This window comes from Barbus barbus, assembly GCF_936440315.1.
Source record: "Barbus barbus genome assembly, chromosome: 30".
In the NCBI taxonomy this organism is placed as follows: Eukaryota; Metazoa; Chordata; class Actinopteri; order Cypriniformes; family Cyprinidae; genus Barbus; species Barbus barbus.
In genome coordinates this window covers 2,121,687-2,148,508 of record NC_136758.1, presented here as the reverse complement: position 1 = coordinate 2,148,508, position 26,822 = coordinate 2,121,687, and the positions used below count along the sequence as shown (strand labels likewise).

At 42.9% G+C, this 26,822-nt stretch overlaps 1 protein-coding gene across 1 annotated transcript in view; it reads left to right on the top strand.

Moving 5' to 3' along the window:
• The window catches only part of LOC306850105 (choline/ethanolamine transporter flvcr2a-like), a 43,505-nt gene that overhangs the window by 10,538 nt on the left and 6,145 nt on the right, over window positions 1-26,822 (top strand). The window contains exons 2-9 of the mRNA XM_079385548.1: window positions 7,990-8,131; window positions 8,851-8,991; window positions 13,499-13,566; window positions 13,983-14,086; window positions 21,950-22,060; window positions 23,757-23,862; window positions 24,412-24,523; window positions 24,850-24,914. Coding sequence (XP_079241674.1) covers window positions 7,990-8,131; window positions 8,851-8,991; window positions 13,499-13,566; window positions 13,983-14,086; window positions 21,950-22,060; window positions 23,757-23,862; window positions 24,412-24,523; window positions 24,850-24,914 — 849 coding nt within the window. The remainder of the gene's footprint in view (window positions 1-7,989; window positions 8,132-8,850; window positions 8,992-13,498; window positions 13,567-13,982; window positions 14,087-21,949; window positions 22,061-23,756; window positions 23,863-24,411; window positions 24,524-24,849; window positions 24,915-26,822) is intronic.

Sequence of the window (26,822 nt, the reverse complement as noted above, 5' to 3'; positions counted from 1 at the left end):
TGATCCAGTGACGGTGTAAATCCAAGAGAGACGAACCATGAAGACGAGACAACGACCAGGAACCAGGAAACAGACGAACGCAGGACACACTTGGAGGACATCAAACAACGATCTGACAAGGAGAGGAAAGTGTGGTGAGACTTTATAGGTGAGTAGATTGGCAGCAGCTGGAGCGGGAATTGAGATCAGCTGGCACGCTGATGACTGGAGTGAGCGGTCACGCCCACTCACACACACACACACACACACACACACACACAGAGAACAACAATACACGAGACATGAAGAAACCAGTGAATTCATGAACCGTGACAGTACCCTCCCTCCTAGGAACGCCTCCTGGTGTTCCCAGACTCCCTTACCTGTTGATTGTAATCATCAATAAGGGAGTGATCCAGAATGTCTCTAGCAGGCACCCAACTTCTCTCCTCCGGACCGTAACCTTCCCAGTCCACCAAGTACTGAAATCCGCGTCCCCTCCGCCTTGAGTCCAGAATACGATTAACCGAATAAGCAGGTTCCCCTTCTACGAGTCGCGGCGGTGGGGGAACCGGGGCTGGCGGATTAATACGGGCATAAAAGACGGGTTTGATTTTGGATACATGGAACACGGGATGAATTCTCCTGTACACTGGAGGAAGATTGAGGCGGACTGCCACCGGGCTAATGATCTTGGTGACAGAGAACGGGCCAATGAATTTCGGAGCAAGCTTATTAGAAACGGAGCGGAGAGGAATGTTCTTGGTAGAAAGCCACACTTTTTGACCTACGACGTAAACCGGAGGCTTAGACCGGTGGCGATCGGCTTTAGCCTTGGTGCGCGCTCCCACCTGGAGTAGAGTCTCACGGGCTCTAGTCCAAGTGCGGTGACACCTCTGGACAAAGGCGTGAGCGGACGGAACCGCGACTTCGGATTCCAGTTTAGGAAAAATTGGTGGCTGGTAACCTATACTACATTCAAACGGAGATAGGCCCGTGGATGACACTGGTAACGAATTGTGGGCGTACTCCACCATTGACAGTTGTTGGCTCCATGAGGAAGGATTCTTGGAGACCAGACATCGCAACGTTCTCTCCAAATCCTGGTTGGCTCTCTCAGTTTGACCATTGCTCTGGGGATGAAACCCTGAGGACAGGCTAACAGTAGTACCCAGTAATCTACAAAACTCTTGCCAAAATTTGGACACGAATTGGGGTCCTCTGTCGGAAACCACGTCCGTCGGGAGGCCATGTAACCGAAAGACGTGGTTAACGACTGTAACCGCTGTCTCCTTGGCTGAGGGTAATTTGGGCAAGGGAATAAAATGGGCCGCCTTCGAGAACCGGTCCACCACGGTCAAAACTACCGTGTTACCCTGAGAGGGTGGGAGGGCGGTGACAAAATCTAGAGCGATATGGGACCAGGGTCTCGAAGGGATCGGCAGCGGTTGAAGGAGCCCATCTGGAGGTCTATTGGAAGTCTTACCAGTGGCACAAACTGAGCAAGCCAAAACAAAACTGTGAACATCGCGAGCCATAAGTGGCCACCAAAATCGTTGCTTGACTAAAGATGTAGTGCGACTGACTCCTGGATGACAAGCCACATTGGAACAATGCCCCCACTGAATGACGTTGGACCGTAATCCCTCTGGCACAAATAACCGGTTCGGTGGGCAACCGACCGGAGGCGTTACCCCTTGTAAGGCCGTCTTGACCTTCGATTCGACCTCCCATGTGAGTGTGGAGACAATTAGGGTCTCTGGAAAAATGCACTCGGGAGTAGACGGGCGATCGGAACGGTCAAAAATACGTGATAAAGAATCGGGTTTGATGTTCTTGGAACCCGGGCGATACGAGAGAGTAAAGTCAAAACGTCCGAAAAAAAGTGCCCACCGAGCCTGCCTGGAGTTCAATCTTTTAGCAGTTCTAATGTATTCCAAATTCTTATGATCGGTCCACACGATAAAAGGTATCCCCGACCCTTCTAACCAGTGACGCCATTCCTCCAATGCTAACTTGACTGCCAACAACTCTCGGTTACCAATGTCATAATTACTTTCGGCGGGGGATAAACGATGAGAAAGAAACGCGCACGGATGCATTCTGTCGTCTGCAGGAGAACGCTGGGATAGCACTGCACCTACCCCCACCTCTGACGCGTCGACCTCCACCACGAACTGACGTGATGGATCAGGGGTAACTAAGATGGGGGCTGAAACAAAGCGGCCTTTCAGTTTGGCAAACGCAGCCTCAGCTGCGCTAGACCACCTGAACGTGGTTCTGGGGGAGGTCAAGGCGGTCAGAGGCGAGGCTAGTTGGCTGAAATTGCGAATGAACCGCCGGTAGAAATTGGCGAACCCCAGAAACCTCTGTAGGGCCTTACGGGAATCTGGACTTGGCCAATCCACCACAGCCTTAACCTTCTCAGGATCCATACGCACTCCCTCAGACGACACAATGTACCCTAGGAAAGGGACAGACTGTGCATGAAAAGCGCATTTCTCCGCCTTGACAAAAAGCCCATTCTCTAACAGCCTCTGAAGCACTCGTCGAACGTGCTGCACGTGCTCCTGGAGAGAAGAAGAAAAAATCAATATGTCATCCAGGTAAACATATATGAATTGATCGACCATGTCTCGCAGCACGTCGTTGACGAGTGCCTGGAAGACTGCCGGGGAGTTGGACAGCCCGAAAGGCATGACCAAGTATTCAAAGTGCCCCCTGGGGGTGTTAAAGGCAGTCTTCCATTCATCCCCCCTCCTAATGCGGACCAAATGATAAGCGTTACGTAAGTCCAGTTTAGTGAAGATTGACGCTCCCTGCAACCTCTCGAAGGCTGAGGACATCAGCGGCAAAGGATACGTATTCTTTACCGTGATGTTGTTCAGCCCCCGGTAGTCAATACAAGGTCGCAGGGACCCGTCCTTCTTCCCCACAAAAAAGAACCCCGCCCCCGCTGGAGAAGAGGAGGGACGGATGAACCCCGCTGCTAGAGAATCAGAAATATATTTCTCCATAGCCTCTCTCTCTGGAACAGAAAGTGAATATAACTTGCCCTTAGGCGGAGACGTACCTGGCAGTAACTCTATAGCACAGTCATAGGGACGATGCGGAGGGAGAGAAGCAGCACGAGACTTACTGAACACCTCCTTCAGGTCGTGATACTCCGTGGGCACGTTTGACCAATCCACTGCCTCCTCCTGAAACGTAGAAACAGAAACAGACGGACAAGCAGACACAAGACAAGACTCATAACATTTACTGCTCCACTCCGATACTGTTCTCTGCTGCCAATCGATCCTGGGGTTGTGCTTGGTGAGCCAGGGGTGACCTAAAACAATGGGTGCGAGGGGGGAGTCCAGAATGTAGAAGGAGATGGTTTCAGAGTGGTTGCCAGATACAATGAGTGTGACGGGTCCGGTGGTGAAGGAAATGATGGGAAGGGCTTGGCCATTGAGAGCGTGAACTGCGATGGTCTGTGTGAGGGGTAGAAGGGGAACTTGAGTCCTATGTGCAAAAGCAGAGTCCATGAAATTACCCTCAGCCCCAGAATCCAGCAGTGCGTGACAGTCCTGAGTGTGGGCTGACCATCGTAGTCTTACCGGGAGGAGTGTAGATGTCGATGAGGTCTTCTCAGCGGAGATCCCACCCGACAGTAGCCTCAGACTTACTGCCGGGCTTGCCCCTTTTACTGGACAGTTGCAGGCGAAATGTCCTGCCGTGCCACAGTACAGGCACAAGCCCTGGGATCTCCGCCTCTCCTTCTCCTCCCGGGAAAGCCGAGCTCGCCCGACCTGCATGGGCTCGTGATCGTAGACGGGGCTGACCGCGTCCCTGTTGCTGGCTCGTGGTGTAGACGTCTCCCCTGGAAGCTGAGCGGGTAACCTCCGCCGCTCGACTCGAGAGAGTCGGGAGTCTACCCGCAACGCCAGATCGACAAGCCCATTAAGTGTGGGGGGTAGGTCCAGGGCATAGATCTCATTCTGGACGCGATCAGCCAGTCCATGCAGGAACATATCCCACTGCGCCTCCTCGTTCCACTGACACTCTGCCGCCAAGGTCCTGAACTCGATCGAGTAATCAGAGACGGATCTCTCCCCCTGCCTGAGATCCGCCAGAATCCGCGCGGCTTCTCTCCCAGCAACCGCGCGGTCAAACACTCTCTTCATCTCGGCGGAGAGTGTCTGAAACGAGGCACAGCATGGATCCTGGTTCTCCCACACCGCTGTTCCCCATAGTGCTGCTCTCCCAGTCAGCAGCGTGAGCACGAACGCCACCCTTGTCTGCTCGCTGGCAAAAGTTCTGGGCTGCAGGGAGAAATGCATAGCACAGCGAGTCAGAAAGGCACGGCAAAAGTTCGGCTCACCGTTGTAAAGTTCCGGCGCTGGTAGGCGGGGCTCTGACTGGGAGACATAGTTTGATGGTATGAGGAGAGCTGGTGGTGTGGGTGGCGCAGCGGGAACTTGCCGATGTTGAACTTGCTGGGTGAGCTCGGACACCTGCGCCACAAGAGCTCGAAGAGCCTGTCCTGACTCCTTCAAGCTCTTCTCCAGGGCATCCATCCGAGAGACGCTGACTCTAATGAACTCCTCCAAAAAGGAAGAGTCGGCACTTGCTGCTTCCATGGTGGTCAGATCGTTCTGTAATGACATGATAAAGGAGGAAGCAAAGATGCAGTGCAACAAAGGTTTATTAGAGTCAGCTTCGGACAAACAGTACAGTCTCTCGGGTGGGCAGGTGGCACAGGTACTTCGACGGACAGCGTGTAGGTGACGAGTGATGTTGGTGATCCAGTGACGGTGTAAATCCAAGAGAGACGAACCATGAAGACGAGACAACGACCAGGAACCAGGAAACAGACGAACGCAGGACACACTTGGAGGACATCAAACAACGATCTGACAAGGAGAGGAAAGTGTGGTGAGACTTTATAGGTGAGTAGATTGGCAGCAGCTGGAGCGGGAATTGAGATCAGCTGGCACGCTGATGACTGGAGTGAGCGGTCACGCCCACTCACACACACACACACACACACACAGAGAACAACAATACACAAGACATGAAGAAACCAGTGAATTCATGAACCGTGACACCATGATTAACCCTGATAAAGTCATGCTAAATTACTGTAAATATAGAAACAATGATGTTGGGGAAACACTATTAGCATCATCTATATCGTGGTGCTTTGAGGTTGAGACCAGATAAGATGGATATCAACGCGTGTGATCTCTCCACTCATCTGACCTGAAGGACTGCAGCACAGAAATATTCTACTCGAAGATATACTTTGAGACAATTTACCACTTTTTGAACTGCTGTGTGATCACTTTGACTAATACCAAGTACATTAATCATGATCTTTTCTCAGGCTCTGTATTACAGGCTGGTCTGTTCTGGTTTTAGAGGGGTTTTGGGTGCTGTCTGAGACCAGCTGGCCATCCAGCTAATCCAGCCTGGTCATTAAACTAGCTTAGACCAGTTTAAGCGGGTTTGTCAGCAGGGTTGTGATCTTCCTTTATGACAGAAATGGCACAGCCCTGGCATAGGCCTATATTAATATAATTTAACTTGTATTATGGAAAGTAATGCTGGTGCCATATTTTAATTTTACACACATCACGTGAAAGCTGTTTACTATTGTAGTGATGCAGTGGTATATCTAAACGTTTTATGGCTGGTTGTTAAAACAAATAGGCTTTTTTTATAACAGCTGTAAATGTGCTAACAAATCCGAATAATAACATATTTATAAAACATAATCTAGCAATGAAATTTCAAAGACTAGGGGCGGGGCCTGGACGAGAGCAAAGGGCACAGAACCAAACAAAAGTCATGTGGTCACACAAACACTGAGCAGGACAAAGAATAGATTATTTCTTAAAATAAATCATCCTCAAATAATACTACTATATACTGTTATAAAGTAGATACAGCCAAGGTTCTTAATTAATCTAGTTTCATCAAATTGACTTTTTACTGCATTCTCTTTTCACAAACCATCGTTTTATACATGCCACAAACAAATGCCAATTTCACCCTTACCCATGTTGTAACAGCAGGACTGAACAAGTTTATAAACAGCACAGTTTCCCAAAAGCATACACAGTAGTACTTTTGGTTCATTCATATATTTTTTAATGAGTTACTGCGCTTGTGTTTTGGCTGTGTTTTGTATGATTTTGAAGTCTATAATTTCAACAAGTTTAATAGCAACATCAACCTTTCCTGTTGCTCTGAGTTTGCTTATAAAGTGCACCGGTCCCACTTTATATTAGGTGGCCTTAAGTACTATGTACTTACATTTAAATTAATCATTTGGTACAATGCACTTATTGTGTACATACATGTTTTTTTTTTTATTATGTGTAATTACATCTGTAATTTCTGTAATTACCTTTATAATTACACTGTTGACCCATCCCTTACACCTTAACCCACCCTTAAACCTACCCATACCACCAAACCTGCCCCTAATCTTACCCATATCCCACCTCAATAGCAGAAATAGTGTTTTGCAATACAGTATGACCACAATAAGTACATTGTACTTATTTTTTTGATGTAAGTACATAGTAGTTTAGGCCACTTAATATAAAGTGGGACCAGTGCACCAACTTCACTTTTTCACATTTCAAACATGTTTGTAGGAAGAAATCGTGTATTGAGAGAAGCATATTCAAAACCATCATTGTCAATTAGGAAATGCATGGACCGATAGAAATATATAGATCTGCTATTGAATGCAATGTAGGTTGCTTCAGATAAACACATGCATCTGCCAAATGCATTAATTCAAATGTAATGCCAACCTTCTCCATTAGAAATTTCATGAATTCTTGTTACATGTTATTGGCTGTGATGTCATTCAGAAAGCAGTCAGACCCCAATATGATAAACACACAACAACGCACAACACGGGGTGTGTATGATTGTAGTTTGCTATGAACTGGTTGGGGATATCATATAAATGACATAATTACAAATCACTCACATGATGAATGGCAGCACAGCACACTCAGCTTATGGATGGGAGTGAAGACGCGGCTATTAGTTTCAGCGCTGAGATGTTAGACTATATCCTAAGACAGATTTCCCAATAACCAGCTCTGAAATGAAATATGACCCCTGTGATCCCGTGGCACAATAGTAAATAGCAGAAATCGTATTTCTCATCATCACTCTGAGGACCTTCATCAGTGGTCCTGTTTCAGCTGAGCTTATGTGGATCGTTTAGAAAAATGTGTGCCTGTAGTTACCAGTGCAGTATTCTGCTGAATTTGGATAAAGTCTGGAACACAATGCAACTTATACTGCAAATCAGAATATTTAGTTCTGCATGTGAATTAGTTTACTTGCTAATTGCCTTGAGCGAAGATTGGATGCTGTTAACCTTGCAAACTTTCATTGTTAAAAAAGACTTCTGCATACAAACGATTTCACAAATAACCTCTGTTCTAAAATTTATTCTAAACTTAAAACAGGAACAAAATAACAAAAATACTCTTTGTGACAAGATTATATTTTAAACATAGTAGTTCTATCTCAAATATATTTCATCATAAACATTGAACGAGTAAGAAAAGCTGCATTATTGCTGGATCTGTGAGGTATCTCTGTATTATAACACAGATATACACATATGCACAGCTAGCTATTAAGAGGCTGTAATCTGGGTCTGCATTAAAGGAAATGGAGATATTTGGGTGTGTTTTATGCAAGTGACTAACCTTGGGCATACAGTCGCTCATTTAGAATCCTCCAAATTCATTAATGTGAGAGCAAGGCTAAGAACAAATTAATGTGCATATGCATGTTGTGAACTGGTTAGAAAAGTTATGAAAAGTTATCCCGTGTTCTTCAAAATTATTCAGGAAATGACCTGTGCTGTTTATCCTGGAAGTTGCACAAAACCGGACAATCACTTTTTATTTTTCACTTTCATGTGAGTTTTAGGTCAGTGAAACTGAGAATATGCTGCAGTTGAATCTTTATGTCTTTCCCCTTCAGCTTGGCATTGCGATTGGTTTCTTGATCCCACCGATTCTTGTGCCCAACTTGGATGACATGAATGAACTGGCTCAACACATCGGCATCATGTTCTACATCACAGCCGCTGTGGCCAGCCTCATCTTTCTGCTGGTCGTGTTTGGTAAGAACATCCACTCCAGCAGCATAAATGAAAATTTGTAGTGACAATGTTTTTAATCAGCATGTAAAATCTGTTAATAAAACCTCCTCTGCTCTTAAAAACGTGAGTGCACCACGATACTCATAGGTCTTTAATTCATGCACTCATGTCATCAGCTTGATTATGAATGGCAAAACCTGCTTAAATAAATACATACATACATACATACAGTAGTAGGTATTTGACTGCTTCATCATTTATTCTTTAATTCTCTTGTTATTGCATTTACTTGTTTATTTTTTAATTTCTGCATGTTTGGTTCTCTGAATCTGTTGCTATAATTCTTAGATATTTTAGATCCGTTTTGAGATTTGCTTTTACAAAGATATTTGTGTCATTACCGAAGTAGTGAAATATATGGAAATGGATTATATGATTTGGTTTTGACTTCTTGTAGAAAACACAAGCAGAACCAATTTCTGTGGAAATCATTCAATAAATCCAATTTTATGTCTGACTGCAATAATTTATATAAGTGGTGTTTACAAGCAATTAACTGCTCATGTTTCATGAACAACGCTCAATGCTTTGCCCTATGATGATATCCTTGATTGCAATCATTTTGTAAACAGGCTCATGTTAATTGACATAATGTCCATTTCTGGTTTAATCAATTACTGTTTAGAGTTGTGTTTTTCAGTTTCTTTTGTGGTAATCAAGTTTTTGAATGTGCCATTCAGTTTTTCAGGAAAAGCCTGAAATCCCTCCGTCTCTGGCTCAGGTGGCGCTCAGACACATGCCCACCACACAGAACTCGTACCTGGCTTCAATCACAAGACTTTTCTGCAACAAGCCCTTCATCCTCCTCCTCATTAGCTATGGTACACACCACTAATTCTTATTCATATACTTATTAACTTAAAGCACATTCTACCTTTGCATGTTTAGCACAGTATGTCTTCAGTATTGTAATTTTATTATCTAATAGTAGTATCCTCTGTGTTAACTTATAATTTTCTTGTAATCATTTTCTTTGTTATTTAAAGAGTCCAAGGTAGTGATAGATTAAAATAAAAACCATGAACACATGCTCGCTTAATGGCTCTGCTCCATTTAAATGAGTTGCCTTTATAGTCAGCATATTTAAACCCCCCATATAGATATTTAAACCCCCATATAGGCTAAAGTGCCATGTGTCGCGAATCCGGTCTGTGGTCTTCCACCCGATAGCCGCCAGAGGTCGCCCTTCCATCGAATTGACTCTTGCACTACATTGGAGATGTATATTGGAGTATATTGGAGATTATTGTGATCTGTGATGACTTTGAAAGGATAATTAGCTCCCTCCAGCCAATGCTGCCACTCCTCCAGGGCCAGCTTGATGGCCAACAGTTCCCTGTTTCCGATGTCGTAATTTTGCACCGCTGGGGTTAGTTTCCTTGAATAGTAAGCGCAAGGCTGGAGGCTAGGAGGCTCACCAAACTGCTGGGACAGCACGGCCCCGACTCCCGCGGTGGAGGTGTCCACTTAGATTAGGATGGCGAAGGATGGGGCCGTGCTGAACGCGTTTTTGTGTTTCTCGAATGCTTCATGGGCGCTGGGATTCCAGGACAGGGACTTGGGCTTCCCGCAGAGCAGGGTGGTAAGCGGGGGTGCAAGCAGACTGAAATCCTTAATAAAACGGCAATAAAAGTTGGCGAATCCCAGGAATCTCTGAAGCTCCTTAACTGACTGGGGGGTTGGCAATTCCACGACTGCTGTCACCTTCCCTTGGTCCATCTGGATACCTTCTTGACCGATGATGTAGCCGAGGAACTGCACGGTGGGGCGATGGAACTCGCATTTCTCTAGCTTCAGATACAGATGGAACTGACAGAGTTTCTGGAGGACCTGCTTCACGTGGTGGCGATGGTCGGCCTTGTTCCAGGAGTAGATGAGGATGTCGTCAATATAGACTATCACAAAGTGGCGAAGGAACTCCCTGAACACCTCGTTCATGAATTCCTGGAAGACGGAGAGGGCATTGGCAAGGCCATACGGCATCATGAGGTACTCATAGTGGCCAGAAGGAGTAATGAATGCCGTCTTCCATTCATCGCCTTCCTGGATTCGAATGAGGTTATACGCACTTCGCAGGTCCAGCGTAGAGAAGATGCGGGCCCCACGGAGTTTCTCTAGAGCGGCAGGGACCAAGGGAAGTGGATATGGGAGCTTGACAGTCTGGGAATTCAGCGCTCCGTAATCAATACAGGGCCTAAAGCCCCCGTCCTTCTTACCCATGAAGAAGGAACTTGATGCCGCTGGTGAGCTGGATGGTCAGATGTAACCTTGACTAAGAGCCTCCTTGATGTACTCCTCCATAGCCTTGCACTCCGGGATGGACAGCAGATATACTCTACCCTTGGGGAGTTTGTATCCAGGCAGCAGATCGTTTGCACAGTCCCATGGCCGATGAGGAGGTAACTGGGTGGCTGCCTGCTTGCTGAAGACATCCTGGAACGCCCTGATATCAGATGGGATGGAGGGGGTCGCGCCGGACTCGGGACTCTCAACCCGCGTGTAGGCGACCTGAGCAGCGGGTGACTTGAGTGGGGGACGAGGAATTTCTTGGAGACAGTATTGGTGACAAAATTTGCTCCAGCGAATTACCTCACTTGACTCCCATCTGATTTCTGGTGAATGGAGTATGAGCCAGGAGCTCCCCAGGATAAGATCTACGGTGTATTCCTCCAGTACCAGAAACTTGATCTCCTCCTCATACAAGTTGCCGATCCAGAGTTTCATTGGAGGAGACTCAAACTTCACATACCCATGTCCAAGCGGATTGTCTCGACTCGGCGCTCCCGGGCATGCCGTTGACGGGGCAGGTGAAGACGACTTAAGAGGTCTTGGGAGATGAAGTTGTGCGAGGAGACTGAGTCGACCAGAGCAGAGGCTGTAACGGAGTGGACTGGGGTGAGCAGTAGTACAGTCAGGACAGAAAGCTTGGAAATGACAGGGTCAATCTGGAGAGTACCCACCGTTGGACATGGAGGTCTAACGGGGCAGGATTTGATGAAGTGGTCGGGAGAAGCACAGTAGAGGCACAGTCCAGCTGCCATTCGGCGGGCACGTTTACGGTTGGAAAGACGAGCCGTGTCAACTTGCATGGGTTCTGATACTGGGGAACCATTGGCGGGTGAGACAGGCTGGTGAGCGGCTTCAATGGGGTGGCAGGCTGATAAGTGTTGGGAGATTCATAAAACTCTCCAACCCAATGGCGTCGTCATATAGCGCCATCTGGACGCGGATGCTGGTATCTAATCCCTGCCGATAAGCACTGAGAAGAGCTGCCTCGTTCAAACTGCTAGCTGCCGCCAGAGTGTGGAACTGTACCATGTACTCGTGGGTAGAGGAAGTGCCTTGACGCAGGCGCAGTAACTGGTCCACCACAGAGAGCGCTCCGGTAGTGAGATCAAAAAGGCTACCTTGGAGCGCTCGGTGGGAAATTTTTGTGGCTGCATTTCAATGTACAAGGCGAGTTGTAGAAAAAAGCCGCCACATCCAGCCGAATCACCTTCATAGGCAGCTGGTAAAGCCATGGGACTGGCCAAGGCAGATGGTAGAGGGGTAGGTGCTGGTAGGCACGGAGAGTGTTGACCAGCTTCTCCAGGATTTCTGCCAGGGATGAAAGCCGGGGATTCATAGGGGTATCCGTGTGGTCCAGTCTTCTGTCACAAACAGAGGCGGAAACAACAGTATGGTTTATTGACAGGTAAAGCAGTTTGTGAGGAGAGTGATGAGCAGGTGAGTATCTTGATACTTAGCCCAATTCCGAATGTCTTGGTGAGAACTGATATCTGTCTCATTCACAGGGGTGAGGAGACCGTAGGCTCAGGAGAGCTAGAGTCGACGCTGGAGAATCGCTGGAGAAACTGGGTTCCTGGAATCTACGCTGGAGAATCGCGGGGAAATCTTTAAGGTAAGTAAACACAGGTAAGTGCATACGGAGTCAGGTTACTGTTCGATGAGTGTCAGAGAGAGAGTGGTATTTATAGGAGTGCTGATGAGGGACTGCAGGTGCGGGTGATTAGAACTCAGATGACTGTGATCTGGTGATTACAGTTGGAGGGCGGTGACTGTGACTCTCTGACAGCTGAAAGAATGCTGATTTTTTTTTTTAGCAAATTTCAGTGTTGGGTCAAAAATGACTCACAAATTTCTTGCTTGTTAGTTATAGGACCTAACCTTTTAGAGAGGATATTGGTATATTCGGATAGACCAATAACTAAGCCTAACCATAATTGCATGTAGTTAATTAATATTATTCAGTAATTATTTGTGTAATTACACTGTACCAACATGGACTTATAATAAAGGGTAAAACACAAACAAACAGAAAACATCATACAGGTGCTGAATTCACATAGAGTTGAGGCCTGTACACATATTCAGAGTGACTGTCCTACAGAGAAATGTTATTGTCAGATTTTAAAAACTGATGTCAAAGTTTATGAGCGTTTAGCTTCTGATTTCCATCCAGTTTCTGAAATGTTTAGCTGTTTGCTGTATCATATATGATATCAGCCTCCATCTGCCACAAAACTCCACCTGCACCAGTGTTATTTTTTGTATCTTTGAGATACTTTTAGAGTTTTCATTAATAGCTTGATTTAGTTTTTGTTTTTATATTTTCTGTTTTCATTTTAGTTAACGTTTTAGTCATTTTATTGTGTGTATTTGTCATTTTTTAATAGTTATGTGTTTATATAGTGTTATTTCAGGTTTAGTTTTAGCTCTTTAAGTACGTAAAGTTAAACTAAATGAATATTTTAAATAGTTTTAGTTAACTAAAATAACCACGACCTGCACAAAAAGTATGGTTTTTGTTCCTAATATTTGACTCTGGTTGGATGCTGCTTATACTGAATGCAAAATCAATTTAGACAAAATATATAAGTTGTGCAGGATGTGTGAAACTTTATGCATGATTGGTGCTCCAATTTTACAGAAATCTACCTACTTAAATTCTAAAGAAATCTGCGTAATTAGTCCCTTACGCTGCGTAACTGCGTAAGTTCTTTGATGCATGTAAAATGTACAGGACTGTCCCAAAAAATGAAATTAAATTTGTGCTTTCTTAACATGGTCCACTTTCACTATTGAAATGTTACTTTGTCTTTAAAACTGAAGTGTCAATTTTGTGACACTAGATTCGCCAAAATTAGAATCACAAAAATTATGTCTGTTTTCAAACAGGTCTCCCAGTTGGGCTGCTAAAACCAACCAGCATTTTGCCCTTAGTAATCTACACCTTTTCTAACTATCAATTAGTCATTTTACCCAGTTTGAATCCTTTGATTCATATTTATTTGACAGCACGATTCTCCCTGTGTTTGTGTTTCCCAGGACTGAACGTGGGATGTTTCTATGCTGTTTCCACTCTGTTGAACAGGATGATAATAGAGCATTACCCTGTGAGTCCTGTTGTCAACAACCTCGAGTTCTTATCATCCTCATCCACTCTACAGACACAGGATAGCAGTAGCTGAATCTCGGAATGATGCATCACAGTATTTCCATGTTTTTTGTTTTTTTTTGGGAAATTGTACCATTGTAATAGCATGGCATTTTTAGAAGTACCTTGAAGTACCATGTAGATATCATGGTCAATGATTATGATAACTGTTCAGCTGTCATGCTATAAGTTCACTGTGAATCTCTGAATCACATTCTTAGCAAATGCTTGTCTGGCAGTACATTAGTACATAATTTCAGCTCAGACTCAGTGTATTGGGTTATCTAAACACCGTGGACTGAAGTGCATGAGAACATGGTCTTACAGGGTGATATATTAAAGATATCTCAGATGTCATTATTGTCTGAAGCACAGGGTGAAGAGGTGAATGCTGGGAGAATTGGCTTGACTCTTGTCATCGCTGGCGTGGTCGGCTCTCTGATCGGTGGAATCTGGCTAGACAAGACCAAGACTTATAAGTAAGTAATGCATTTTCTATTGTTTCATCTCCCCCTGAGATCTTCTGCATATCATGATAGCAAAGTTTATCATTTTTTTATTATTAATAATATTATTTTAAATTTTATATAGCATTCTGGTCATTTTAACCTGGAGTATCAGACTAAAACTTATTTTGCTTCCACCCATCACCAAAAAATTTATATTTTTGTAACTTTTTGGAATTTATTTTCCCCACATAATGACCGGCCTACAAAAAAATGCTTATAAATTAATCATTATACTATTTTATTACGAAGTACTGGATTTAGTCTTTTTAATTTTTGTTTAGTTAGCACAGGATTTGTACTTCTGATATCTGGCCTCACAGATTGAAGGCCAAACTAACCTTTTTTTTTTTGAGAAAAAAAAGCATTATTTGGGGATAATTTTGGCAATGTTCACTCAAATATTGAGGTGCATAAACTCACATCAATGAGGCCTACGATCATGGGTTTTTTTTGGGGGGGGGGGGGGTTTAAGTGCAAAACCAAATTGACAGAAGATTTGGTTATAATATAGCACGAAGCTCCCGAGGTGAGGGTGACCGCTCACGTTCCTCCTGAGACAGCGGTGTCGGCTCACATTCCTCCCGAGGCGGCAGTGTTCGCTCACGAAGCTCCCGAGGCGATGGTGCCCACTCAGGTTCCTCCCGAGACAGCGGTGTTCGCTCACGGAGCTCCCGAGGCGATGGTGACCACTCACGTTCCTCCCGAGACTGCGGTGTTCTCTCACGAAACTCCCGAGGCGGCAGTGTTCGCTCACGAAGCTCCTGAGGCGATGGTGCATGCTCATGTTCCTCCCGAGACAGCGGTGTTCGCTCACGGAGCTCCCGAGGCGATGGTGCCCGCTCACGTTCCTCCCGAGACAGCGGTGCCCGAAGCGGCTGAGTCCTCTGGTGCTCCCTCCGGGGCGGCGGAGTTCGTGTCAGGTCTTTTCAAAGCGGCAGAGTCCACTGATGTTGCCCCCGAGGCTATGGAGCTTGCGTCAAGCCTCCCAAAGTGGCTGCGTCCGCTCACAGTTCCCTCGAGGTGGCGGTGTCCGCTGATGTTCCCCACCCTGATGTGCCCCCCGAAGCGGTGGAGCCCGCCATTGCCCGCTCCAGGGTGGCAGCTCCACACACACTGCTGTGGTGGCCGCTGGTTGTGCACTGGGTCCCCATCCCGCCGGCGCTGCCTCAGGCCCCAGGTCCCCCTCCAGAACACGGACCTGGTCCCCCCCCATCCCACTGTTCCGCCCCCGCTCTGACGTCCCCCTGGATGGGCGCTGGGGAATGTCTGGAAGCCGTTCCTTAAAGGAGGGGTCATGTCATGAGTCCGTGTCCTGCGCTTTTCCCTGTCGCCACAGGAGGCCACCATCTCCCGTCCTTCCGGACTCATCTCCCGTAATTACATACACCTGTCACATTACACACACCTGTAAACACTTCACACTCCCAGCTGCTCTGTCACACTTCCCATTATCAGGGACTACTTATACACCACACTCCCGCTGCTCTGTCTGGGTGAATTAAGTGAGTGCAATTGTGTTAGTGTTTATTCGACTCAGGGGATACAGGCATTGTGTAATTATAGTTGCCTTTTGGTGTATCCCGTTCCTATATTGTTTTGTTTTTTGCCTTGTTGGCCTTTTTGTTTCTATTAAAAGAGCCTTCCCTGCACTTAGACCCTGACTCCGTCTTTTCACGGCGCTTCCTTCGCTGTTCCGTGACAAAATTGTTTAAAGTTAAACCCTACACCATTTTTTTTTTTTTTTACAGTGTCGGTCTTTGATAGACTGACTTTTCTCCCCAAGACTTTTCCTACAGTAAATTGTTAAAACTCTTAACTTTGACTCATGTTGAGCAGCAGAATGCCTGTAATGCGCTTTCCTCTATAACAGAGCCTCTGTTTCTCCTAATCTCGTCATGTGTGAGAGGATTTACCAGGACAGATCAGTGGTTACTGGGTTTATTACTCACACTGACCTTGATTCAAGAATGGGTTTATGGAGAACGCTCTCTGGTCTTTACTCTCAATCCTAAATATATGCTTTCACCCTTGTAGAGTACCAATAATTAATCATTGTAATGGACGGTCAGTCCTGTCACAGTAAGCTTGGACTTAATGTATTTGTAATTTGAGTAGCAGCAGAGTAAATTCTGGTTGTAACAGTGTACCGTGTGTGAAGATCACCCACTGTAATTGAAATAAATATTTTGATAAAGTATTTTGTCAACCCCACTAAATTCAAAATGTTTCAAGGTTGATCATGATGGGTTGAAGAGCACTGCAAAAATATCTAAATGCCTTAGTCTAAGTGTCTAAATATCAGTCCACCACACTCATCATTTAGAGTCAATATTTTTGTGCTTTGTGCCAAGAAAAAATATTTTTTCAGTAATCAATTAATCAATGTTTTTTTTTTTTTCCCATAACAGAGTAAAACAATTGAGCTCTCGAAGGCCAATAGAAATGTAATATAATGAAACTGCAACATAGGCTCATTGGAAAAAGATGCCTCTACCAAGATATTTGCAAAACTCCCAAAACATACCAATAAATACAATTCACTTCAGTTTCCAGTTGAAATGAACACTACAGGCAGTAAAACACCTACAATTTTTATTCCTTTTCACACAAATTATGATTACGAAGGCAGATTATCAGTTAATAAAGACTTATTTTTGCACAGCTCCTTGCACATTACTATGTTATGACCTCAAAACCACATATTGCATGATTTTTATGCTTTTCCGATGTAGTAAACTTGCTCAGTAGCTCACCTGGTACAGCATTGCACTTGTGACTGTGCTCGGGAACTCGAGACCCGTGAAACTTGAGTTGTGATAAAAGAGCTCAAAGACTTGTAGAAACAAGGTAAAATGGCAAGACTGATTTGTTAACACTATTAGTATTAGTTGCTATGTTATTTTAATATGTGATAGGGAAGTAACCTTTTGGCATCACTCACTGGACATTTCACTTTGAAATGTTGCAAAACGTGCATGAAGCAATGTAATATCATCTTGTAGAAATGTGCCACAGTCACGTTTTTTTCAATGAGCCTGGGTTGCATAATACTGAAGGCTTCAAGAGAAACTTGCATCAGTTTGCATTATACCCACTAAACTGAACTCAAGCTCAGATTCATGCCAAGACCGTTACTGCATACACATGTCTTTGTTTAATGTTTCTTTGTTTGTTTTGTGCCTGAGCACATGGCTTTGTCTTTGTTTATGTCGGCCATGTGCTCCTCTTGTCCTGCCCCCTTGTTTTCATTCACCACACCCTCTTGTTTAGTCATTTACGTGATTGTGCTCACCTGTTCCTCATGTACTTTCCTCCCTATTTATAGTTCCCCTTGGCCTCTTGTCTTTGCCGGTTCGTCGTCATTCTCACCCCTTCTGTTACTGTCTTTGTTGCTGTCTGTGGATGTGGCTGAGTATGTGTTCCTGTCTCCCTGCCTCCCTGCCTGGTTGGTCTTGTGCCCTTGTCCAGTCCTTTGTAGTTCCATGTTCTTGTCTTGCTCCTTGGGTTAGCATTTTGTCTGTTCTTGCCTTTTGTTTTTATTTTAATATTTATTCAGTTTTTCTAGTCCTGATATTTAGTTTTGCATTTTTGTTTGTTATTCTTTAAAGGAACACTCTTTTTTTTTTTTTGGAAATAGGCTAATTCCAACTCCCCAAGTTAAACAGTTGAGTCTTTTTTTTTTTTTTTTTTTTACCGTTTTTGAATCCATTCAGCTGATCTCCAGGTCTGGCGGTAGCACTTTTAACTTATCTTAGCATAGATCATTGAATCGGATTAGACCATTAGCATCTCGCTCAAAAATGACCAAAGAGTCAAGTTTTAAATAGGAAAATTATCAAAAAAAATTACCCTTGTCACTCACTCTGCAACTGGGTCCTCCTTCCAGATTCCTGATACACATATTGAGTTGACTAAACTTAAAAAGGGAATTAGTTTGAACTTTAAGCATGTAACTTAACTTTAATTTCAAACATTTTAAGTCAAAATGGCCATTTACATATTGCTGTTTATTTGTGTTAAATAGCTTCAAACACTCAAGTCAGCATTACACATAACATATTTGGCAACTATATGTATAATTTTTAAACTTGATGTAAATAATAGGTTTGTTCAGTGATGTCTTTTTTTTTAGAGTAGGAAGTAAATGTACCTTTAAAATGAAAAGGGCCCAAGACCTCTAATTACCATCACTGCATGGAAAAACACATATATTTAAACTGAACAACATAAACAAGATTAAATGGAGCTGAAACCTCTATTAACTCTAAATGACAGCTGTTTACACAGTCCCATACATATTTAATGTATTCAGGAGCAAGGGATTATGGGTTTCCCTCAGCCACAATGCTTGGTAGAAGATTTATGAAGGTCTTTTCAACTCAACTGTACATTACACCAATCAGTGCACTATAGAAATCAGTGCTGTGCTTGTCTTGTTGCTGGGCAAGTTGGTTTGTTTTTAAAATGTAAACCATTTCTATAAATGAAAGCACAAGTTTAATTAAAGAAAGCATGAATAACCCGCTTAAACAACACGTGTTTTACGCTGTCAGATTACGGCACTAAAACTGAACAAGTGAAGGCAACTTGAATATCCTCTGAGACACGAGCAGCACTGGTCTCATGTAGAAACTTTCCTGTGTTTGTAGAATATTGATTAGCAAATGTGTTCTCTGTTTCCAGAGTTATCATTCACCTCCTGATATTAATAGATGGTGATTGTTATGTAACACAGTTGCTCATATATTTGTCAGTGAATGCATTCTTTCCATATCCATCATGAAGGCTCTTCACTGTAGTGGTCTCTCTTATCTCTTGTGAAGCGCTGGTTTGAAAACTGCCTGTTCAATGAGCACACATCATCCTGGTGCTTATAATCGGCTCAGAGACGTTTGAGTCAGAATTGCCCCCGGCGGATCCCAACAGCAGCGGTGAAGTGGGGCGTTTTCTTACGCGTGGTTGTACTGAACAGCTTCATAATACATTGTTTATTTAGAGGGAGCTAAAGACACAAAAGACCTACTTACATGTACAGGAATTTTGTTTTTCTACTGAGGCTGGTTATGATTAAGAAAAACATGCTTTTCCTAGAAATATGTGTGGATGTGTGCCACAGCGGTCTGTCGGATTCTTCAGACGAGACAAATCGTGTTCCATAACTTAACATTTCCACTTCAGTATTCATCACAGATGATCACTACAATGTTCTAAACACAAATCTACAATTTAGACTGATTTTCTCTTTATTTGATAAAAATTGACATTACGTCATCACACATTCCTGAAGAATGAGGCTGTTCTCAATTCAATACCTATATTCAATTTAGATGAAAATCCCTATTTAACTAAGTGATATGGAGAATCAGACCACCATAGCAGTGCAGATGGAGTTGAGAACCTCCAAAGACCAAAGACCATCAAGACGGAGCTGATGGAGCTAAGGACCACCGCAGAGCAGATGAAGCAGGAGTCCACCAAGGTGGAGTTGATGGAGCTGAAGACCACCAAGGCAAAGCAGATGATACAGAAGACTACCACGGTGGATCAGCCAGAGCTAGAGATGACCAATAGAAGACCATCACAGAGGAACAGGTTGGACTAAAATTGACAGCACAGAACACCCTCCGTGGCTGTGACAAGACAGGCAACGGGCCCAAGGATGGCCTTTATGGCTGTGACAGGACAGGCAGGGAGTTCTAGGCGACCTCTGTGGTTATAACAGAACAGTCAGGGAGTTGGAGTGAATGGTGCTGCCTCTGGAGGATCAGGATCAGATGCCGCCACCTTGCAAAGATCTGGAGCAGATGGTGCCAGCTTGTGTGCAGACCAAGCACTCAGAATGGCATTGGCCTTTTCCTGGGAGAGCTGCAGATGGTGGAAGGACCTCTGAAACCACCGGACTCAGAAATGCTGGAAACACGGCGCTTAAGAACGCTGAGGCTGGGGGGATGCTGGCCACTCGTACCAACCTAACCGGTGGGTCTCTCCCAGCAACAGCTTCCCAACAACCAAAGGCAATGACTGACAAAGACTGACTGAAACACTGGGCTATATATACATACACACGGATGCTAACAAGGAAACTAGACACACCTGGTAATACAATCAAGGGGACCAATGAAACAAAAGGGCTACAAAGGAACTACAAAAACGGGATGCTGGATGTACAATTTAAAAGTCAAAACAAACTGAGAATGTGTAACAAGCACGTATACAAACGCAATAAACACTGACATGTTATCTTGCTCAGATGCCTGAAGTTTCACAAGCTTGTCTGCCCAATCAGTCCTGCTTGATAATGGTAAACGGACTTGGCTTGTTGTACTCAAGGGAGGCTCGAACCCTCGGCTCAGCTGAAGCTCCGAGTAAGAACCCACCTCTATGTATGTACGCTGTGGATAAGGAAAAAGAAAAGAAATGGAGGAGGAGAAGGGGAGGCGGAGAGATGCCGGAAGAATTTTCGCTGGGACGGAGCAGCGACTGCTGCATATATACACTCGCAAGCGATGATTGACAGGACTAAAAGATTAGGCTCCTCCCGAACCTACGTTTGTAACTTCATTTAGTAACATTATCGTATACGACAGTTCTGAGAAATAATTATACAAAATCATTTTGATGACGGACTTTTGCTCAGGTAAAGTCAACAAACTGTCATACTGTGTGAGAAGGAAGAGACGGATAGATGCCAGGTCCATTGTATTTCTTGGTCTAGTACTCTGTCATGGTGCAATCAGGCAAAGATAATTAGATGTGGATCTAGTTAAAACTTAACACTTAATTAACAAAATACAACAAAGAGAGAGAATCCACAAATGGTGAGAAACAACGTACTTAACAGCTTTACACACAACATGCAAAGACAATACCAGACAAGGAACTTAGGAAACTGAGGGCATGTACTGTAAATACACAAGAAAACAAGGAGCTTAAAAACACAGGTGAACATAATCAATCAACTGATGAGTAACTATAGAAACCAAGGGGGAAAGGACATAGAGGCTGTATCCGAAATCGCCCCTATACCCTCATTCACTATTCCCTACATTAGTCCACTCATATAGTTCACTTGAAGGAGTGAATGAAAACGAGTGAGTGAATTCGGACACTAAGTGCACCGGAAGGACTGCCGCTTTTGCATAGTTTGCTTCCTGTTAAATAATAATTTGGTACGGGCAGCTCCAATAGTAAGATTGAAGGATTTATCTAGAACTCAGTCACGGAAATTATGTATAAACCCTAATAGTGTTTTGTACCTGTGTTGTATTACGCCGTGGACGAGTGCTTCTAAAATTAATGGATGGATGATTCAGCTGGTGGGCGCCATCTTCTGGTGAGACGCGGGCGCGCGACTCTCTCAGTGCATTCTGGGGATTCTCTAGCCGTTGAGTGTACATCGCTTGTACACTCGTTTTTGCGGTGCATTGTGGGATTGAATGAGTGCACTCGAGAACATCCACTATGTTTTCGAACACCACTTAAAATGGCTGTCCCCTCAAATAGTGCACTATTTGAGGGTATAGGGGGCGATTTCGGATACAGCCAGAGACTACACACAGGAACAGAAACCAAAACAGAACATAACAGATTTTATGTGCATATATTTTGATACACTGATACTGCTGACACCTGTTGAGTGCAATCAGAAACATACATTTTTTGAGAAAATGCCAAATGGAAAAACCAGAACACCTAATTATTGATAAATAATTCTTTGACACATGCTTATATTTCTGCGAATATAAGCGAACATGTTCTGTGAATTACACTATTGCTATTAGAGTGAATGACATATATTTAGGCAGTTTAACTTGTTAATTTTTGTCTTGCCAGGCAGACGACGCTCTCAGTGTATCTGCTGTCATTTGTGGGGATGGTGATCTATGCTTTCACCCTGAACTTGGGTCATCTGTGGGTTGTGTTCCTCACATCAGGAGCGCTTGGGTAAGAGCTGCAGTGACAAAAAACCTGCAGTGGACACAGAAGTGTTGTGACTTTTAAGGCACACTGATAAAAAGAAAAGAAGAAAAAAAAAGATTTTCTTACTTAGTTTTTGTCTTCGATTTCCACTACAAATATCTAAACATTTTTAAATCAAGATACATTTACATGAGAAGCACAATTGCATACAGTCTGGAACATTTATCAATATTTAGTGAGTTGCTTAAGACAAAAACAAATATCTCATAGTCATCAAAATCAACTTAATTCAAAAGGAAAACATTTATTTTTCTTAAACTACTTTTAGATATTTTTTCTTGTTTTTAAGCATAAACTCACAACATTTTGAATTGTTTTTAAGAAAACAAGACTTAATATTTTGCTTCTCAAGTAAATGTCTTTATTTAGTAATATTTAGATTCTTGTTGTACTGTTAGTTGTACTGTAAAAGACAAAACAAAATACAACAAAATAAGACACAAACACTAAGATTTTTTTTTTCACTCTAGACAACAAAATATCAAAACCAGTGTCATTAGTTTAAAATAAATAATAGCACAAGTGCACTTTTCATGCAAAAATGCATTTGACAAAATAGTGTGTTAGTCATTGAAATGATAAAATAGTAAAAGTATTATGAGACTGTGTGGTTGCCAAATGTTCCTAATATTGTTACACTGTAATTACACATATAAGTACTGAGTATTATTAATTAACATCATGCATTAACTATAAGGTTAGGGTTTGGTTTAGGGATAGTTGCTTGTAATTCTGCATAATTTACCGTTTTCACAATAGCAAGTACATGTAATAAGTTTAAATATGTCACATTAAAATACTGTGTTACCAAAATGCTAAATTCTGGAAGGAAAATAGTTTTTGTCTGTTTAGCGTTGTCACAGTATATGCTTACATCACATTTCTTCCACTCTGACCAAAGTGTACATGTGTCCATTTCACTGTTAGAGAGCAAATATCTAATAATTAAATATTGTAATTTATGAAAGATATTTTGCCCCCAGTATGGTACAGCGTCAACTAACTGAACCATGCTAGCAAGCCAAATCTTTACCTCATGATTTCCACACAGACTGACCATAAATAAATTTTGTGGATCATCGTCTAAATGTAGTTCAATCATTACAACTTTTGGAATAGTTTCACCATGTTAACTGATATGACAATGTTGTTAATGTATTAGGTCTTGGAAGACTAGATCTGCTATGTACACTGCTGCAGAGCCAGTATGGATATGCTACTGCCAATAGGTATACAGACATGCTGCTGTTAGTATGTAAGATATGCTGCTGCTGCTGCATAGATATGCATACATAAATCCTGTAGCAGATCTAGACAGGTGGTGCTGGGGGAGGTGGAGGGTTTCAGAGGAACTCTAGTGCCCTACAGGTCCAGCATACAGCCAACACTGAACTTGACTACTGAAATATTGAGAATCAGCAGAGGCCAAGCAGCTTGTGTTATTTAGTGAACAATGTGATTATTTATATAGCATATAGCAGATTGCATGTAAAAGACCTATTAGCTTGCAACATCCAGAGTTTCATGAGTGAACTAGATGTATGTTTTTTTATGTTTATGCATGCTAATGGCTAACTGATGAAATATTTCCAGAATCGATGCATACAGTGCAGTAGTTTGGGCCGGCTGATTCTTCAGTCTCTTCTGTCTTTGACCGCAGGTTCTTCATGACAGGTTATCTGCCGCTGGGCTTTGAGTTTGCAGTGGAGCTCACGTACCCAGAGTCAGAGGGAACATCATCAGGACTGCTCAACTGCTCAGCGCAGGTCATGTATCTGCTCTGCACTTTAAGATATGAGGATGAATCAAATCTAAAAAGACATTCAGGGGACCTGTTTCCATGACTAAAATTCTAACGCATTGATTTAATTAAAACATCTGTTGACATAATGCATGTTGATCAATACACCAACTTAATATTTTCATTTTTTCATTAAACATAAGTTATATTTAGCATGTGATATACTAGCTGTTAATTTGAACTAAAATAGATTAGTTGATTCCAGTGCCACCACTCAACAATTTTGAAATCCCAAACCTAAAAATAACAACTACCTTACTTTCTATCAAAAAGCAGTCATTTGCAGCTTATTGAGGGAAAACTCTTAATACTTAATAGTGAAAATGTGTTCCCTAATCTAAAGTGATAACTAAAAAATTGTTTATACTACAAATGATTATGTTTCTCCAACTCAGTGTAGTTTGTTGGTTGAACATAATTTCAGTAGTGCTTAAGAAGATGCAGAGGTGTATAAAGATAACAGCATGTTTATGATACATGACATACATGCTCAGGATCTTTCTGTTGTATTCAGATGTTTGGAATTGCATTCACCATCATTCAAGGCAAAATCATCGATCACTTCAGCACACTGGCCGGAAACATCTTCCTCTGTGTGTTCCTCTTCATCGGCTCCATCATGACAGGTAGAAGCTCATCACATGACCACTAGATAATCGCTCCACTCATCTTCTGCACATGTGATGAATAGAGCATAACTTCAGCATATTGTGTCACAGTGGCACATACACACATGCAGGGTTTTGTAGGAACGTACCATGAAAGTTCAGACATTAGAGCAATGGTGCATGCAACACCAAGGTCATGGGTTCGATTCCCAGGGAATGCATGAACTGATGACGTGTAAACCTTGAATTAAAGCATGTATCAAATGTATAAATGTAAGTGAAATCTAAAAAGCATATTGCACTTAACAACTTCAAACTTCAGTTTATGTCTCTCTGCCTCTCAGCGCTTATAAAATCTGACCTGCGGCGACAGAAGGCCAACAGTCAATCTCAGACAGAGGTGATCGCTGTAAGTATGTTTTAGTTTGACCCGTCTCTCCTCACCAGGCCTGGATCACGTGGGCCTAGAGTGACCATCCGTCCAGCATTTTGCGGGACAGTCCTGAAATTAGAAGCTTTGTCCCATGTTAAGCAAGTTGTGAGAAGTGTCCTTCATTTCAATTTTGTCTTTTGTCTTATTTTCCCCTGTAATTACAATTCCTCAAAAAATTTAAAAATTAATTTCAAATTTGGAGCTGTTGATTTGCATGTTAATTTGGTGTAATTAATTACATGATGAAGGATAGCAACGGTCATGTACCTATTAAGGCCAATTCACATCGCTCCGACAGACACAGACAAACGTCAGCAGACACATTCATCAGGTTTGGTCTGATCAGTGTGTTACCCCTGTCGGCTTCTGTTGGTGTTGTTTGGCATGTTTTCACTGATTAAATATGTTGAATTGGCATTAACTGGGTCTTGTTTTGGGGAAGTTATTATTCCTTGTGTGAGCAAAGTCAGTAAGTTTCAGTCCAATGAGATAGCATTAACTAGCGTTCTCGGAAGAAGAAAATCTATTCTGGGTCAAAATGACCGATGAACATAGATGAGGATCTGCTGGTTTTCTTATATTGAGAGATTTAAATGTTGGTTGGTTCAAAAGTAATTAGAGGTTAACATAACAGTCAGGTTTGTTCTAAGTGAGAGTGTACAAAGCATCACTGAACATTGGTTTCTAGTGAAAGTTAAAATATAAGTGAAAAATAGCCGGCTTATCAAAGTCTGTGATATGAGTTTGAAATGTTCAGTTAGCAGTCATTTAAGCGATGATGATAAGAAATGGTTTTTATTTCATTTCGTAGCATTTCTGATTTCTGGCAGAGTTACTATATCCTGATATGTTGTTCCTTACTGTGGTTGAAAATGACTCATGTTGTGGTAAAGAATAGCACACAGTTAAATCATTCTGTCCAGCCAAACCTAGCCAATTTCTTTGAAGGTGACACACAGATCACTGGGTCTGGAATAGAGTGCCAAATACAGGAAACGGTAGAAATTCAATAAAAAAAGAGAAGAACAACAGAACAACTGATGAGTGCAAAAACAGCAAACAGATGATCAGATGATTGGACTGACACACAAAAAAAAACTCAATGGGGCCATCTAGTGGTAAGAGCTGAAGGCTGATGACAAGGATACAAATGTTCCATGATCATTATTTTGTGTAAATGTTTCAGTCGCCCAGTTACTGTAGTTGTCCTTCAGCCCAGTGAAGTTGCGGTCAGGCTGAGCGTTATGACGGGACGATTAGGTCTGACAGCAGAGCAGAAAGAGCTGGAGGCCACAGGCGAGAGGCACTTCATAGGACATGGAGACCTTAACCAGTGCAGGATAAACTCAGGATCAAACTACATGAGAGAGCTTCAGGTGTGAGAGTCTGACAGACAATGCACTCAAAGAAAAGAGCCTGTTGTGTCTGGGGAGAGATAGTAAAAACATCCATAAATCTCAGGTTTTTGTCATCTTAAGAGAAAGAACAAAAATAAACACAGTGTATATAATGCAGTGTGTGTCCATATGACACAAAAATAATGGGGAAGAACCTGATTATACTAGAGGAGAATATAAGTTACAAACACACCAACAAAGCTGTGCAGCCAGTGAAAATCAGGTAATGCTTTAAAAATAGATGCATGTAAAATAGTAATAACTGCACACACGTCTCTTAAAAAGCACACCAGCTAGGTTAGTTTGGTCAGTAAACTAGATCAAACAGTAAGCACACCAAAGACTCAGAGCCAAGTGATATTTTCTGCTGAATTTGCCAAACATGAGCATTCTTGAGATGTGTGTCTGTGAATAAGCATGTAATAGATATGATTCTAGATAGATATGAACTTTATTTACATGCATAGAGTAGAGTTGCCTAAAATGA